At 32.3% G+C, this 18,109-nt stretch overlaps 1 protein-coding gene and 1 long non-coding RNA gene across 2 annotated transcripts; both read right to left on the bottom strand.

The window, feature by feature from the left end:
• Nucleotides 1-4,657: 4,657 nt before the first annotated feature.
• LOC122849293 (peptidyl-prolyl cis-trans isomerase FKBP8) lies at nucleotides 4,658-7,860 on the bottom strand. The gene is made up of 5 exons (XM_044147976.1): nucleotides 7,846-7,860; nucleotides 6,081-7,769; nucleotides 5,586-5,785; nucleotides 5,207-5,502; nucleotides 4,658-5,132 (listed from the first exon to the last, which is right to left on the bottom strand). The coding sequence occupies exons 2-5, from the start codon at nucleotides 6,399-6,401 to the stop codon at nucleotides 4,831-4,833; spliced, it is 1,119 nt and encodes a 372-aa protein (XP_044003911.1). The 5' UTR covers nucleotides 6,402-7,769; nucleotides 7,846-7,860; the 3' UTR covers nucleotides 4,658-4,830.
• Nucleotides 7,861-7,897: 37 nt separating this feature from the next.
• LOC122849304 lies at nucleotides 7,898-8,579 on the bottom strand. Its single transcript, XR_006373564.1, has 3 exons — nucleotides 8,531-8,579; nucleotides 8,071-8,357; nucleotides 7,898-7,989 (listed from the first exon to the last, which is right to left on the bottom strand). It is a non-coding gene; the product is annotated as an uncharacterized LOC122849304 (long non-coding RNA).
• Nucleotides 8,580-18,109: the final 9,530 nt, after the last annotated feature.

Below are 18,109 nucleotides of genomic sequence, written 5' to 3'. Positions count from 1 at the left end.
TAAATGTTTATTATTTCCGAAACTTAAAAGATTATTGTTGAAATTTAAATTTGCATTAAAATATGTATAAAATATTGATCCTAAAATCCCCATATAAAAAATTAGAAAATTATTATCGACTACATAAAATTCGGTAAGACAACCCATTATTGATAATGTGATTGTACCCAAGCTATGAATTATACCCTCGGTTATTCCTTGTAATGAAATATTTTTATTAGAATTTATTTGATTTATATTTTTAAGAGCTGTGATTTTGATTATATCAACCTCGGCCCCAGTGTCAAGCATTAAATTACAAATACCTTTTAAATTTTTGGTGTATAAAGATATGAAAGGAATCATGGTTGATTTAGTTAAATTTATATTAGCAATTAATTTTATTTCTGTGTCTGTTCGCTCAATTGTGTTTGATTGTGACTGGGTGTTAGCCGTTGTAGTGAATCTCCACCATGATTCACTGGCTTCGCATCGTTTTTTGATAATCCAGACTCGACTCTAGCTCTAATTTCTTTGTACATGTTGCTTTGTACATGGTCTCTAGTCTTCTTGGTGTCAATGTAGATGATCGACCTGTAGATGTGTAGTAGCCTGAAGTTAACACAACTATATTTTAATGGTTCAATGATGATGGAATTTAGTTTATTGATTGCGGTTTTAAAATAATTAACACACTTTTTATTTAATGTTGAATATTTAATTATTGATTAAGAAAGTATACGTTGAGATTAAAAACAAGAGTGAGTGTTGTGACATTGTTACAGTTTTTATAATCTTGGTTTTGAAAATAATTAGTGGTAGGAATATATTGCTTTGACCGATCCTAAAACATTGTTCCTATGATAGTCAGCAAATTCCTTTATTGAAATCTTACAGAACTATATTTTATTTAATTAATATTTATAGAATTAAAAATGGATAAATTGGCGAAAAAATATTCCCGTTGACTGTTGTTGCTATATGATTTTAAATGTTAGTATAAATGGTTGTGTTACATCCGGTGAATTTAATTTTAATATTGTAGACTATGCAAATACGTCACACTGAGAAGATCTTTTCATTTTTTTCCGGGCTTCTAAAAACATGAACAACTTGTCTTGACCCAAGACACTTTTGTTCATAACTCAAAAAGTATACTTCTGAGAACACGAATAATTTATCTTGAAACAAGACATTTTTTATGATTTGGATTAAAAACTTTTTATCTTATAAATAAAAAAATTTTTTTTCAGTAACATTACATGCCTGCATGCGAAAAACACTCATTTATTATTTTCCATTCACTATTCTGTTTGATTAATATCATCAATGGCAATAATAGTAACAATTCAACGATATCTTCCAGTTTATAGATGAATTTTGAAGAATTAACAATATCATATAGTTTTTTCTAAATTAACGATTTAAAAAAAATTTGGCAAAGTTTGATGAAATTCGACAAATTTTGTCAAATGTTTCCAAAATTTATCAAAAAAAAAACTTATCAAAATTGACAAAGTTTGACAAATATTGACAAAATTTGTTAAAATTAGACGAATTTTGTCAATTTTTGTCAATGTTTACCAAAAATCGGAGACTTTGGCAAATTTTATCAAAGTTATTTTTATCAGGGTTATTTATTAAATAAATTTAAAAAATACCCAGGACAAGCAGTAGCTAAAATGAAAATAATAAAGCTATGGAATTGATGTTGCTTACCACATGATTTCTTTGGCTGAATTAATTCTTTAGCTTCATCTTATCCTTAGCCACTGCTTGTCCTTGGTATTTTTTTTGGATATAAGTATTATATTATAGATTATTTATTTATTCGATTACTTAATCTATTTTTTAATTGTTTGTCTGTGGGGTGTGTGTCGTGTGGGGTAAATGCCCGTAAAAAGTGAGTCTGGTCGGGTGTGGATCCGTGGGGTCAGTGGGAGGAGTATCCGTAGAAAATAGGTCCGTATACTGAGAAAACTTTTGGTTAAAAATAAGAAAAAATATTCTTGTAGTTAGAAAAAAACTTCTTGGCAATATTCTGTTTGAAAAAAGATAAAAATAGTTTATTATAAACAATAATTGGTTTGTAATAAGAAAAATAGAAGTCTTGTTATAAACAATATTCTGTTTGTTTCATGAAGATGGTGTCTTGTTTGAAACCATAGATGGTTTGCTTCAAGAAGAATACTTCTAAACGTAAACCATATTTCTTCTTGACACAAACCAAATTCTGTTTTTTTTATGCAGATGGCGTCTTGTTTCAAACCATAGAATCTTTTTTTTCAAGAAGAATACTTCTAAAAATATGCCACTAGCTTCTTGTTACAAACGGTCGATGGTTTAAAGCAAGATAATTAACTACTTATTTCAAACAACAAAATGTTTAATACAAACGATAAATTGATTAAATATTTAAATTAAAATAAAAAAATAAAAATTAATTGATATTATTTTTGTAGTACATTGATTAGACAAGTTGATGAAGACAATTTTTTTTTTTATGAACTACTGAACCTAACTGCCTCAAGCAGGAATCGAACTAGGGCCTAACCGGATGGGAATCTGACGCGTTACCGATGCGCCACGGAACCGGACGTGACTCTAGAAGTTTATTTGTTATACATCAAGAACGTTTAGATGTATTCTTCTTGAAGCAAACCATCTATGGTTTCAAACAAGACACCATCTTCATGAAACAAACAGAATATTGTTTATAACAAGACTTCTATTTTTCTTATTACAAACCAATTATTGTTTATAATAAACTATTTTTTTCTTTTTTCACCCTGACGGAATTGTCTTGTGTAAAACAGACTTGTTCAAGGCTTGTTTTGTCCAAAAGTACATGGCTTATTCAAGCCTTGTAGACGTGGCTTGAACGATACTTGTATACAAGGTTTGAACAAGTCTTGTACAAAGCTGTGTTAACAGACTGAATCGCTGAGATCGATTACAATACTCGTTCAAGCCTTGTACGAGCGTGGTTACAAGGCTTGTACAATGTATGTACAACGATGGTTTTTGATTTGGTTTATCGCTCCCGTGTATTCTGCTTGTACGAGCAATGTACAAGCCATGTATACAATACTTGTACAAGACTCACACAAGACTTGTTGAAAAAGCTAAGGAAAAGATGTAGCTAAGGAATTGCCCTAGCGGAACTTCTCAACCGACCGGTTCTGTTAGATTCCGGTTTTTCCACGGTTGGGTTCATTCACAGTTTTTTAACGGTTAGAGAACGGTTATTCATCCAAAAACAAACGGTTGAAAGTTGCGCAAATCCAACCCAAACATAACCTTAAGCCAAGGGTTTTCGCAGCGTTCAAATTTCGTCGAGTAATTTATTCAGTTTGAACTCAGTTGGGCTAACCGAATTCAAACCTTCGGGAAAAAATAAATTTTTTCACGAGTTTGTTTCCGGTTTATTCTCGGTTCAATTAGGGTTGCCAGTTAGATTTAGGTTTGATTTGCACAACTTACAACTGTGAATATCCTTTATTTTCGGTTTGTTCACGGTTGGGGTGTTCCGTTAGGGTGAGGTTACCAAAGAATTATGTTTCAAGGAAATAATTCCTTAGTCACATTAATTCCTTAGCTACATTTTTTCCTTAGCTACTGCTTTTCCTTGGACATTTTTTATTTATTTTATAAATAAAATACATGTAAATTTATTTTTTAAAGATACAAATGTCCAAGGAAAAGCAGTAGCTAAGGAATTAATGTGGCTAAGGAATTAATGTTGCCAAAAAATTATGTTTCAAGGAAATAATTCCTTAGTCACATTAATTCCTTAGCTACATCTTTCCCTTAGCTACTGCTTTTCCTTGGAAATTTGTATTTTAAAAAAATAAATTTACATGTATTTTATTTATTAAAAAAATAAAATACCCAAGGTCAACATTTATTCCTTATAGCTACATCTTTTTCTATTTAACACTAAAAAATCAAAGCAATTTTCTTTTTATTTATTAATATAAAAATATTAACGCTTAAATGATAGTAAATATCGTAAAAAGCTTTTAAAACCGTCTTTTATAAGTAAACGCAATATTGTAAGTAAGTTGAGAACCGTTGAAAGCCGCTTTTATTCCGGTATTGTACGAGTTTTGTACAAGCATTGCTTACAACCCTTGTGCGAGAGTTGTACAATGCTTGTAACTTTCAACAAGTCTTGTGTGAGTCTTGTACAAGTATTGTATACATGGCTTGTACATTGCTCGTACAAGCAGAATACACGGGAGCGATAAACCAAATCAAAAACCATCGTTGTACATACATTGTACAAGCCTTGTAACCACGCTCGTACAAGGTTTGAACGAGTATTGTAATCGATTTCACCGATTCAGTCTGTTAACACAGCCTTGTACAAGACTTGTTCAAACCTTGTATACAAGTATCGTTCAAACCACGTCTACAAGGCTTGAATAAGCCATGTATTTTTGGACAAAACAAGCCTTGTAGCGTTCCGTCAGGGCAAACAGAATATTGCCAAGAAGTTTTCTTCTAAAAAATAGAAGAAATTTTTCTCAGTATAGGATGATCATCAAGGAACTGTTATTTTTGCATTCTGGTACAGCACATTTCGCCATTTTACTGGATACCTGTTACACACACTCTACCTGAGATAAGGCAGAATCGAGTATCATGTCACCTTAAAGGAATGAAAAACAAATGCATTTTTCTTTCTAATTGAAATTTCTTTATTGAAAATATATTATCGAAAAATTTGTAAAAACTCAGTGATCTTTTTTTTTAATATCAAAACAAAAACATCGAGAGATCAATAATATAATGCATAAATTTAGAAGTTGATAATCAATTTTTCAAAACTCGAATAAAAGTTGAAAACTAGAATGCAAATTTGTAAACAATAACACCAGCAACAGCTGCAAGTGTTCCTCCAAAAAGGCTCCAGACAGCAAGTTTGTTTTTAAATTTTGATGATGCCGTTGACGACATATTTTCAATTTTTTTTGGTGATCCCAACATTTTTTTGTATAACTTTTTTTGTTCGACAGATTCATTGACAAGTTTTTGTCTAAGAACTGATAATTCTTGCGTAATTGCTTTTGATTCTGGATCCAATTTTGCTGCCTTTTCAAATGTTAATATTGCTCTTTTGGTTTCACATTTTCTCGTCAGTATTCGACCTTTTAAATTAGAATTAAAAAATAATTAATAAAAGACACCAAACAATATTTACAAAAAATAATATTAAATTTACCCTTTCTAAATAATGCCTTGATATTTTCAGGTTCAGCTCTCAATACATTATCAACACTTTCCAAAGCAGTATCATATGCTTCAGTTTTTATTTGTGCTGCTGCTAAATTATTATAAACTTTTGTTCTGTCGGCAAAGAGAGCTTGCAACTGTGAATCTGTAATTTTATTTTGAGATGTTTTATTGCTATTATCAACTGAAGGTTGAAGATAATCCAGGGATCTTCGATAACATTGGATTGCCAATACTGGCTCATTTCTAGAAAACCACCAATTACCTCTCTCTCGTTTTTTGTCTCTAAAACAAAAAAGTAAAATTTCATTTTACAATCTTTTTGAATATTAATCACAAAAAAAAACCATTTAGATAGATTTACTCACGCGAATTCTTTTTTTTTTTCGTAACTCATTTCATCAATTTCTGGCTCCATAGTAACAGATTTTAAAACAACATTGTAGATGATTTTGGAACTTGATGGAATATCAGGATCTCTCCCAAGGTTACCATACGCGAATCTTGGAAAAACTGTTATTTCAGCAACCTCCCCGACATCCATGAGTGCTATTGCCAAATCGAGTCCCTAAAAATCGAAATGATTCATGAAAATTAATTTATTGACTTATTTTATAAACTAATTTCAATAAACAAAACAGATATCTCCAATCTCATGTATATCATTTCCTTATGATAAAATTCTTACTCAAATTTTTAACTAAAATTCCAATTTATATGATTAGTCAGTTTTTCATCTTTTTATGTTAATTATGTAATAAGTACAATATATAGTTTGTTAAATATATAGAAATATACCTATAGCAATTTTTTGAAACAAAAAAATTACATATGATAGATACGATTTTATAATCTTATCATACCTGAACAACTTCAACATCACCCAACTGAATTTTATAATCAGTGAAGTTTTCAACTTTTGTTCCATCTTCAAGTTTTCCATCAATATCAACAACACACAAATCTAAACGCCCCGGTCGTGTATTTATTTCTCCTTTAATTAATGTTTTTTTCATTAATTCACCACTGCCCAATATATCCATATTTTCATTTTCTACTGAATCACTTAAAGCCGCCTTGGTCAATGGATCATTTGTATCAATATTGAAACCTAAATCATTTTTTATAAAATCTGCTTGACTTTGACCTTCTGGTATGGGAATAATATTTTCTATGTTGTTCATTTCTTCTAAGTTTTTTAACTTTAAGTTGAAATTCTACGAATGTCTATCAGACTAATAACTGCAGAGTCACCCCAACACTGCGCACTTTACACTATTGGAATGTAAATCGTTAAATAAAAAATAAATTATTCAAATTCTAGAAACGACAGATGTAGGATTTTCAAAAGAATCCACTGCCGTTGTCAATATGAACACTTTTTTTTCTTGTAGTTCAATATCTTTCATGATTGTGTCTTCAACGACGTGTATAAGACAAAGATCAAAATTTTTCTTCAAAATTATTTATAATCCTAATTCAACTAATTCAATGTAGGTGATAATGTAATGCATACGCATGGTAGAAATATACAGGTATGTCCATGCCTCGGTCGAAAATAAAAATCTACTGCGCAGGCCATTGGCGGCCATCTTGTTTGCATGTGTGTAAATCAAGAAGACTAGAAAGAAGGAGAGTCAACTCCGTACATTAGAAATCAAGGTCTGTAGATTAATAGACGGCTGGGATAAGGTCGTCGCACAAGCATCAAACATGGCCGACTTTTAGGCGCGCATTATTTAAACCATCTTTATAGCTTACATCTGGTCTATTACAGAAACAGTATACAACAAGAAGTTAACACTTAATTTTTTTCAATTAATAATTAATTAAATATTCTGAAAAATTGACAAAGTTATCAGACAGTTTAATATAAATAGTTGTAAAAAAGTGAAACAAAAGAAGAAGAAGAATAATATAATTTTTTCTTTTTCAATATAAAAATAAAATAATCGAATACAATTTTTTATCTGACAACAAAATATATTTTTCTGGCTTTAGTAGGCTTTTGCCTGTCGCATACTATAAATAAATGAATAAAATAACTCAATTAAAAGGTTTTTTAAAAGTGGACAATTTTCCGAATACATTAAGAAGCTTGTTAAACTTGTTTTTAATTTTTTCTCGTTGTCTTTCTGACAGTATCCTTTTTTCTTATTGAACTCGTAATTCGCAGTCTAAACTAATATTTATTTTTTGTTTTCTAGTTTAAACTCGAAATTTCGTGGTGATAAAGACAATGTTGATTTTGAAGCATGAAATTAAATTTAATAACTCCTTCATTATATTTTTTTATTATTTCTGCTTGTAATTCATCAGCAAGAATTGATACTAAATGATCCTTATCCAAGTTTACTAGTGGCAATTCAATCTGCTGCTCATCACTTGGTAAACATTTGGTATTATTAGACTTTGTAACTTGAATAAACTTTTATTGTCAGTGGTATATTTATCTATGATTACATCAAGCAATGGTCTGGAAAAGGATTCACCTAAGTTTGTTGTTGACAACTGCTTTAGTGATTCACATGAAGTCTAATTAACATCATGTTCTAAAAAAATAACTATTAATATTTTTTATCAAGACAACTTAATATAAGTTAAAATTCAATGTTTATTCTTACTCACGTCACTTGTATTTGGTGAATTTTACTTAAAAATATCAAAACATCACCAAACAAAGTTGGTACTGCATTTGGTTTTAATTTTTTGAGCCATCCTGACGATGTTGTTCATATTGAGATTCATTATGTTAGATCTTTATAAATATATCTGTAAATATCAATATTTTTTAACTAGTAAACTAATAATTTTGATCAGGAAAAAGAAAATCATGTGAAGAAATAATCTTACCTCACATAACGTTGAGCTTGGTTCTATTTGGCTCACACCAGCACCAGTAGATCATTTTCGACGATGATCTGAATCTCTGGGGGAAGCAACCGATCGCACAACGTTGACGTACAATATTTATTCAATAAATAAATGATTAAATTTTGATGTTGAAATTTTTTTGACATGCCATACACTGTTTGTTTACATTGTGTGGTGAACATTAGGAGTGGGGAATAGCATCAAACATGGCTGACCGCGCATGCGCACTGAGTCATGCGACGACCTTATCCCAGCCGTCTATTAATCTACAGCACCCGTATTCACAGGGCATTACAATTTAGGGCTTTTTTCATCCACCGGTGGCGCTTGTGGAGCTTTTATATGTAAAATCTATATAAAAAAATTTTTATAAGCGCCATCAGTGGGAAAAAAAAGCCCTAAATTGTATAAAATTTGCCTTGTGAATACGGGTGCTGACCTTGTTAGAAATGGGACAAAATATGTCCTGTACCTCGAGCTTCTCAAATTCGCCAATTTGGCGCTGATTGTTCTCAGCCGTACTTATGCGCTAACTATTTTGAATTAATATTGTTATAGCGCAGATTCGTTTGGGATAGCGTTTTTTATTTTTTTTTTTTCTGTCATGTAATTTATATACATGTTTTATATCAAAATTATACGTAAATATTTCACGAGTTTGTTGCATCAAAAAGTGCTCGGAAAACCAAAAACAAGAGTGATTTGACGGCTTTTTCAGATACCAAAAGTAAGTAAGTTCAACATCGTTAGACCAACACTTTGATAAAAAAGAATTCTTGCCAGAATTTAATTGTTTTTGTTTATGTTAACAGTTTATCATTAATTGATGTTTAAAAAATCATACTTCTTTCATGCTTATAAAATCATTGATGTATTTGTTTTTGTTAAAACCCTATTTATTAACTTTTCTACTGATAATCATTGAATTTAAATTTTGTTTACTATTTTCATGTTTCTTATTTTCTGCAGGATGCTCGTGTAACATGGCTTAATGTGATAGTTGTTAACAATTTTTGTGAACTATATTTTCAAGAAGAAGATATAGTTTGATTATTTCATACAATAAATCCCAAACATTGTTGATAATGTCAATAGTGAGACCAAAACGTAGATGTGCAGCAAGACAAACATAATCATAGTTTTGATGATCCATGTGCTGTATTATCTAAGTCAGCAACTCAAAAATCGCGTGATGCTGCAGATGAAAAATAATTAATTTTTGTAATGTTGACAAACAAAATTTATTGTCAAGTGAACAAGTTGATATGATTTTATTACAGTAATATTTTTTATGTTACTTGTTAATTTTTAAAAACGTTACTTATCGATCATCATCACCCAGTAAATTTTTTTGTCTGTTTAATATGGATCAATAAATTGATAAACCTGATATATTCCTTTGACATTGCTCTAAGATGATCGAATAATAAACCTGCGCTATAACAATGTTTATTAAAAATAGTTAGCGCATAAGTACGGCTGAGAACAATCAGCGCCAAATTGGCAAATTTGAGAAGCTCTAGGTACAGGACATATTTTGTCCCATTTGGCCTATCCCCCACTACAGGGAGTTGACTCTCCTTCTTTCTAGTCTTCTTGAGTCACAAATGCCACAAATATAAACAGAACACACACAAATTCATCGTATATACGTGTGAACCGAATGTTTTCTCCCAAAGTCTCCCAGCAGTCCAATTCACAGGGCAAATTTTTTACAATTTAGGGCTTTTTTTTACCGCTCATGGCGCTTGTAAAAATTTTTTTTATATAGATTTTACATACAAAAGCTTCACAAGCGCCGTAAGTGGTGAAAAAAAGCCCTAAATAGTAATGGAGTTTGCACTGTGAGTTAGGATGTCATTAGGCTTGATGGTGGCGCTTGTGAAGCTTTTCTATGTAAAATCTATATAAAAAGTTCACAAGCGCCGCCATCGGAAAAAAAAAGCCCTAATGAGAACATCCTCTGAATACGGGTGCTGTGAATTGGACTGCAGCAGTCCAATTCACAGGGCAAATTTTTTACATTTTAGGGCTTTTTTTTGCCGGTAATGGCGCTTGTCAAATTTTTTTTATATAGATTTCACATAGAAAAGCTCTACAAGCGCCACCAGTAGAGGAAAAAAGCCCTAAATTGTAATGTCCTGTGAATTGGACTGCAGTTGAATAATTTTTTGGACATGCGCAAAATATTCTCGCACTTGATCTGGCTGTGATAGAAAGCATGGGGGACGTTCCAAAAATCACTCGGAAACTCGGAAGATCAAGATTGTGATCATAGAAAATTTTTGATATTTTGTTGTGGTAGACATGATTTTTTGTTCATGTATTTTTATAGGCACAAAACAATAAATTATTATTGTTTAATTATTAATAATAATTATAAAAAATACTTTTCACAACTGTAATAAGTAACAAAAGTAAATGGCATATGCAATATAGCTGTTTTTGTTGCTTACAATATCTACAGTAACCTCTAGTTACTTTTAAGTTTATTTTATCTCTATATTTTTTCATCTACTGCGCCGGTCCGGGTTTCCGAGTGATTTTTGGAATGTCCCCATGGAGATGAATAAAGCGGTGTCTCCACGCTGTAAAAAATGCTTGCAAGATCTATTATCACTAGATAATTACTAGAATTTTGGTAGAAATCAGCCTTAAAAAGCCTTGCAAGACTGTAGGCATGTGGCCACTTGTGTCACTATATCTCACTAGCAATTTACTAGAAAATGGCCACCAAGGACTATGTTGAAAAAATGCTGCACGCAGCATTTTCATTATAGAACCGCGAACTTCAGACTAGTTTTTTTTGATACAGCCAACATTAAAACAATACAACAACAATGGTTAGCGTTGTTAATAAATTTGTTTGTTTATATTTACACATGTATAGTACATATATATAATGATTGACTGTCAAAATATCAAATTGTCAACAAATAAGAAAGGTTATATTATTATTTATCTTTTATGTGTTTGTAAGCAAGTTGGTACAGCTGAAACGATTAAAACGCCACCCTATAGCCGTTATATGTGAACTTTTTCTTCCATAGTACTATGGCATAGAACTTGGTAGAAAAACTATGCTAGTTGCCACAAGCCTTATCGCAGTCAATGGGACATGTTCCATTTTTTCGTTCGAGATTTTGCGGCAAGAACTTGCATGAGATTTTGATATCGTGGAGACACCGCTTAAGGAGTTTGCCTTTTTACTGCAGTCCAATTCACAGGGCATTATAATTTAGAGCTTTTTTTCACCACTCACGGCACTTGTGAAGCTTTTGTATGTAAAATCTATATGAAAAAAATTTTTACAAGCGCCATCAGCGGCAAAAAAAAGTATGTCTTAGGAACATTTGACAATTGTTTTTTAACTAATTAATTATGGAAAATGTGTCTTAAGGAAGGATGTAACTGAATAAATTAATTTCTAGTCTCAATTAATTCCTTAGCAATATTTTCTATAATAAATCAAAACCATCGTGGCCAATGGCTGAGAAATTATTTTAGACTACGAATTCATTCATTCAGTTACATCCTTTCCTTAGCAACATTTGCCAATAGCTTTTTTATTAATTAATTAATTATGGCAAAAAAAGCTAAGGAAAGGATGTGACCAAATAAATTGATGTATAATCTAAATTAATTCCACATCCATTTGACACGATAATTTTTTCTATAATCAATTGAAATTATTGTGTCAAATGGCTGTGGAGTTAATTTAGATTATAAATTAATTTATTCGGTTAGATTCTTTTCTCAGCAACATTTACCATAAATAATCAATAAAAAAACTATATCTAAAAAATGGATGTAACTAAATGAAATAATTCATAGTCTTAATTAATTCTTCAGCAATTGGCGACAATTATTTCAATTTATTATAGAAAATTTTGCTGTGGAATTAATTTAGACTAGGAATTAATTTATTGGAAGGAAACTTTTGTACAATATTTAATTGATTTATTTATCTATTCAATTGATGAAAGGGGTGTAACTGAAAGCACGTTGAAGTTAAAATTTTTGTTTCAACTTAAAAAAATTATAAAAAGATTTGCAAGAAATGACATCCCTTGAACAATTTAAGTAAAAACATGACCTTTAATTTTATTGAAAAATAGAAAAAAAAAAAGATGTTATCGGATATTGTAATTAATGAGTTCATATTAATAATTAAACTACACCTGAATGGTCCAAGAAGGTATTTTAAACATAATTGTAGATGCTAGAGTGAATAAGAATATTATGATCTGTCTTTCTTTTTGGTCTAGGGTAGAGTGGGTATAAGCAGAGTGGTGCCAATAGCAAAAAGGTGCCCAGAAGTGACGTCACTGTGCCTATACCAACTCTATACAAAAAGCACGATATGGCGGGCCTAAACCCGCTGTTGGCACCACTCTGCTTATACCTACTCTAGTCAAGGGTTGATGTCAACGCTGCAGTTGGTAGTTTTTCGAACTGACTTACTCCGAAATTTAGGCTTCAGCGACAGCCTATGCTTTAACACAGTAAGAAAGCAAAGCTTACACTCCTTATTCACCTACATGATAGAAAGATTGTCTACACCGTAATGAAAGGACACATCCCACTTATGAGGTACGTTCCAAAATCATTGTTCGGTTCGGCATTTCAAGATGGCAGACTTCAGTGTTTTATTTTAGAGTGGGTATAAGCAGAGTGAAGCCATAGATGATTTTTACCTCGGAAGTGCTTATACCCCATATATGTAATAATACTTGACGCGAGGCACTACGGTGCCTCCTGATCCTATATTGCTAACAAGGCTCGATTCTTTCTTCATGGGCAACGGTGCAGACTCTATCGTCTTCCTTGTCGTGCGCCTACCAAAACGACGCGCGCATGTGACACTCGGCGAACGTCGGGAGCTCACTCACACTATTATATCTAATTGTTGAATTTATTTGTATTGGTGCAAACCATGGTAGAAATATACAGGTATGTCCATGCCTCGGACGAAAATAAAAATCTACTGCGCAGACCATTGGCGGCCATCTTGTTTGCATGTGTGTAAATCTGTGTGTCCGTCATATTATTATTATTGTACTATTAATTATTTATGTATGGCATGCTTAAAAGTTACATTAATCATAAATAAAAACTTTAAAAATAATATTTGATAATTCTATTTTATAGATGTTGCAAAACAATTAGAAATTGAACTTTTACTTTTACAAAAACAATTTGAAAAAATAAAAGAAATTTTTACATATTTAGTTAACAAACTAGAAATTTGGATAAAAAGAACGATATAAATATTGCACTGGATGCAATACAATGTTTGGTACATACTTGTACGTACATTTGACGCAGAGTTTTTAATGAGCAAATTATAGAAGTATAAAAAAAAGAAAAAATAAGTTGAAAAAATATGTAACAAAGCTTAAAATGTATTTTATTATTTATTTTTTATATAATTAACCATGTGTTTATGTTTTTTTATTATTTTAATCTTTATTAAGATCATCTTTAATATGTATTTTAACTTATGCTTTAAATAAAGTCGCCCCACTTTAGCCACTATCCCAACCGGTGGTCAGCACTTCTTATTGGCTTAAAAACGTATGCGCATATGGCACCTACCGGTACTTTATAATTTCTACCATGGTTTATAAAATTAAAATTTTACTATAAAATCAAAATAGTATTGATGCCTGTGTACTGCTGTATATTTCTACCATGGTGCAAACAAAAATTTTTACATCAAATGTAGTAGTGTGAGTGAGCATCCGACGTTTTCCGAGTGTCACATGCGCGCGTCGTTTTGGTAGACGCACGACAAGGAAGATGATAGAGTCTGCACCGTAGCCCATGCAGGAAATCCACTTATTGTAGAAATAGGACGTTGGCAATATAGGAGTATTACATATATGTTATACCTACTCTAATGATACATGGCGTATGATAATGAAGATGTATGATACCTTATGATACAGTGTATGGTACTGCTGTATGATACAGCGGTATCATACCTACCCAACCAGCAGTCCAATTCACAGCAGTCCAATTCACAGGGCAAATTTTTTACAATTTAGAGCTTTTTTTTGCCGGTAATGGCGCTTGTCAAATTTTTTTTATATAGATTTCACATACAAAACCTCTACAAGCGCCACCAGTAGAAGAAAAAACCTCTAAATTGTAATGCCCTGTGAATTGGACTGCAGGGCATTACAATTTAGGGCTTTTTTCCACCATTCACGGCGCCTGTGAAGCCTTTGTATGTAAAATCTATATAAAAAAAATTTTACAAGCGCTATCAAGGGCAAAAAATAGCCCTAAATTGTAACAAATTTGCCCTGTGAATCGGACTGCTGGAGTGCTATTCTTGGTCCCGTATTGCGGGTCCCGCAATAACGATTCGCCGACAAGAAATGTTTGTCGCGATAGAAAAATATGAAGGCGCTTGTTGCTGCTTTCATAGAAGCTGCCATAGTCATATGCAAATGCAAAAATAAGGTAGAATTTACATGAAAGCGACAACAAGCGCCTTCATGTTTTTCTATCGCGACTAACATTTCTTATGTCTAATAGCACCCCTGCAGTCCAATTCACAGGGCAAATTTTATACAATTTAGGGCTTTTTTTGGCCGCTGATGGCGCTTGTTAAATTTTTTTTATATAGATTTCACATACGAAAGCTCCACAAGCGCTGCCAGTGGAGGTAAAAAGCCCTAAATTGTAATGCCCTGTGAATTGGACTGCTGAAATCTTTTATCTAAAATGAACGAAAATATTATTTTTATAATTTTCCGAACAAATATTTCCGATCTTTCCAATAATATTTTTTTATTGTACTTTTTGTAATCTCAACTTTTACTTGTCACTGTATGTCACTAGCGTCTGTTATTTTTATTTTTTTTTTTTGGCTGCGTTCTTTGGCCAGTTTTTTTTTAAGGCATTCTGACCGCGCAGTTGCGCAGAAGTAGAGGAATCAAGTAAAATTTTTAAAGTATATATGTGTGCGTTACACACACTTACAAAGACTTGAAAACTCACGTGCTTTTTCACCTTTGCGCAAATGCGTGGTCATGATGCGCTAAAAAAAAATTGACGAAAGAACGCTGCCTTTTTAAACAAGAATAAAAGATGGCTGACTGACGCAAGCACTCCAATTCTGCACCCGTATTCGCAGGGCAACACAATTTAGGGCTTTTTTCTCCACTGGCGGCGCTTGTGAAGCTTTTATATGTGAAATCTATATAAAAAAAATTTGACAAGCGCTGTCAGTGGCAAAAAAAAGCCCTGAATTGTATAAAATTTGCCGTGGGGTACGTTTCAAAACCTTCGTTCGGTTCGGTATATCAAGATGGCGGATTTCAGTGTTTTTTTTTGCCTTTTTTTTTTATCGCAATAATAGGTGTGTTCGTTCACTATTCACACCGAGCGTATGCCATATATGTAATACTACTATATTGCTAATATGGCCGCTTTGTGTCTCTGAAGGCAAGAGCGTCGACGATATTTCCTTCTTTTTTCAGAGCAGTAAAAAATGAGAAAGAGTAGGGAGCGTAGGGAGGGTTCGGATTAACTCGACAACTCACCAACACAATGTATACATATGTATATGTCTATTGTATACATATGTATATGTATATTGTATACATATGTATACAAATATATTTAAATGTACGAATAATTATATTATTTGAATAATAAATATTGAATAAAGTAAAATAATTTTTTTCATTCATTTTTTTTTTTTTCATTTAGTTATTTCAATTATTTCAAAATATTTTATTTTATTTATTTAATATACGTGAGAAAGTAAAAATAGTATTGGTGAGTTGTCGAGTTAATCCGAACCCTCCCTACGCTCCCTACTCTTTCTCATTTTTTACTGCTCTGAAAAGAGAAGGACATATCGTCGACGCTCTTGCCTCCAGAAAAGCTCCACTTATTGGGAAGATAGGATGTTAGCAATATAGTAGTATTACATATATGGCGTATGCACGGAGCGTATGCAAGGAAGCGCTAGAGTTTTGCGGTCATTTGAAGAAACTTTAGTAACTAAAATTTACTAAAACATTCGTTATTTTCAGTCATTGTGTTTATTTAGTTAATTTAATAATTTTTTCTCAGACGCAAGAACAAATTACCAATTAATAATAATGAAAGAGAGCGAAAGAACTGGAAAAAACGAATAGCAATAAATAAATAGTAAATTTTAGTTACTACAGTTTCTTCAAATGACCGCAAAACGCTAGCGCTTCCTTGCATACGCTCCGTGCATACGCTCGGTGTGAAAAGTGAACGAACACACCTAATAAGTTTATCACTTATACTTAGTTATTTTTTATTCTTACCAATTTTTTATTCTTACCAATAATAACTAATACTATTCTCCTTCCTCTACCAAAAAATACATCAACTGACACTAATATAAAAAAGTTTATAGGGGTGCTTAAAATTTTCATATATTTGATTTGAATCGCTGCCATCTTGATATACCGAACCGAACCGGGTTTTGGAACATACCCCTGTGAATACGGGTGCTGCACCATTAGGGCTTTTTTTTCCGCTGATGGCGCTTGACAAAATTTTTTTTATATAGATATCACATAGAAAAGCTCCACAAACGCCACCAACGGAAAAAAAACGCCCTAATGAGAACATCCTCTGAATACGGGTGCTGAGGGCAAAATTAAAGTTTACATTTTACGGCCGATGAGGGCGTTCGAAAATGTTGTTTGAGCAGTTCTATGTTAAATTTATCTCATGACAAGAGAGCTCCTAGCTGTGTTCGATGGGTCGTCTCGGCTCAGTTCCGTCTCACTTATAGCGTCGTACGGTAATTTGAAGAACTAAAAAAGGCACAAAATCTCAATACAGGTGCCTATCTCTATCATCACTGTATCAATGCCCCAATAAATATTGTTTATTTCCTTTATGCAAACAGTGTCATCATAATAATCCATTACAATGAGTTGATAAATATAGAATGAAACCGGCAGAAGAAGATCAAGAGAAACCATATGCACATGCGCGAATATGGAAGCACACAAAGGCAAATTGTATATCTGTGTGAACAGCTTCATCCCCCCACTCACAATTCTTGTACACACAGACATACAATTTGTCTCTGCGTACGTCAATATTCGGGCATGCGCATAACATACCTCGTGAACTTCTTCCGACGGTTTGGGTGCAAACTCACGACACGCAAAAGTTTGCGTTTTATCATGGCTGCTGTAATTCTAAACATGGCGCCTCCGTGATTTAATCCACCCGCTCGACAATGTCGAGCGGGTAAATTCACACGCGCGTTTAAATCACTAGAAATTACTATATATCACCAAAATATCACCGAAAAGTGTAGTTGTGTGTAATGTGTGTGTAATGTATCTAGTGTTCAAAGCTTGGATCACGGAGGCGCCATGTTTAAAATTCCGGCAGCCATGTTTAGAATTACGGCAGCCATGATAAAACGCAAACTTTTGCGTGTCGTGAGTTCGCACCCTTTCACTCTATAATCAACATGAATATAGAAAATATAATTCAGGTGAGAGCAAATAGTGAATGAAAGAAATAAAAATGAAAATACAAATTTGGGAGATGGAGAAATGATATGAACCAAAATGATGATGACGAAGAGAAAATTCATGATCAAAAAAATGTATGACTATATTCATTTATTATTCCACTTATTATTATCTGTGCCATTGAACAATAATTTTTTATCTTTTATACATAGGAAATAAATGAAAACAATCAAAATAATATGATGAACTCATTTTGTTATTACAAAATTAACGTTTTAATAAATAATATTTATTGAAGCATTGATAAATGATGATATACCTGTATTGATATTTTGTGCCTTTTTAGTTCTTTAAATTACCGTACGACGCTAGCGCCATAAGTGAGACAATATTTATTGAAGCATTGATAAGTGATGATATACCTATATTGATATTTTGTGCCTTTTTAGTTCTTTAATTTACCGTACGACGCTAGCGCCATAAGTGAGACGGAACTGAGCCGAGACGACCCATCGAACGCATCG

The sequence above is a fragment of the Aphidius gifuensis genome, linkage group LG2, assembly GCF_014905175.1.
Source record: "Aphidius gifuensis isolate YNYX2018 linkage group LG2, ASM1490517v1, whole genome shotgun sequence".
Classification (NCBI taxonomy): Eukaryota; Metazoa; Arthropoda; class Insecta; order Hymenoptera; family Braconidae; genus Aphidius; species Aphidius gifuensis.
Note: the sequence above shows the minus strand (reverse complement) of the source record. Positions and strands in the feature narration are given on the sequence as shown.

Bases quoted from the DNA above. Each gene is read 5' to 3' on its own strand.
- LOC122849293 (XM_044147976.1), bottom strand. From the start codon at position 6,401: ATGAACAACATAGAAAATATTATTCCCATACCAGAAGGTCAAAGTCAA. The intron at 5,786-6,080 runs GTATGATAAGAT...TTCGATTTTTAG, and splicing joins GTGATGTTGAAGTTGTTCAG to GGACTCGATTTGGCAATAGC. The intron at 5,133-5,206 runs GTAAATTTAATA...CTAATTTAAAAG, and splicing joins CAAGGCATTATTTAGAAAGG to GTCGAATACTGACGAGAAAA.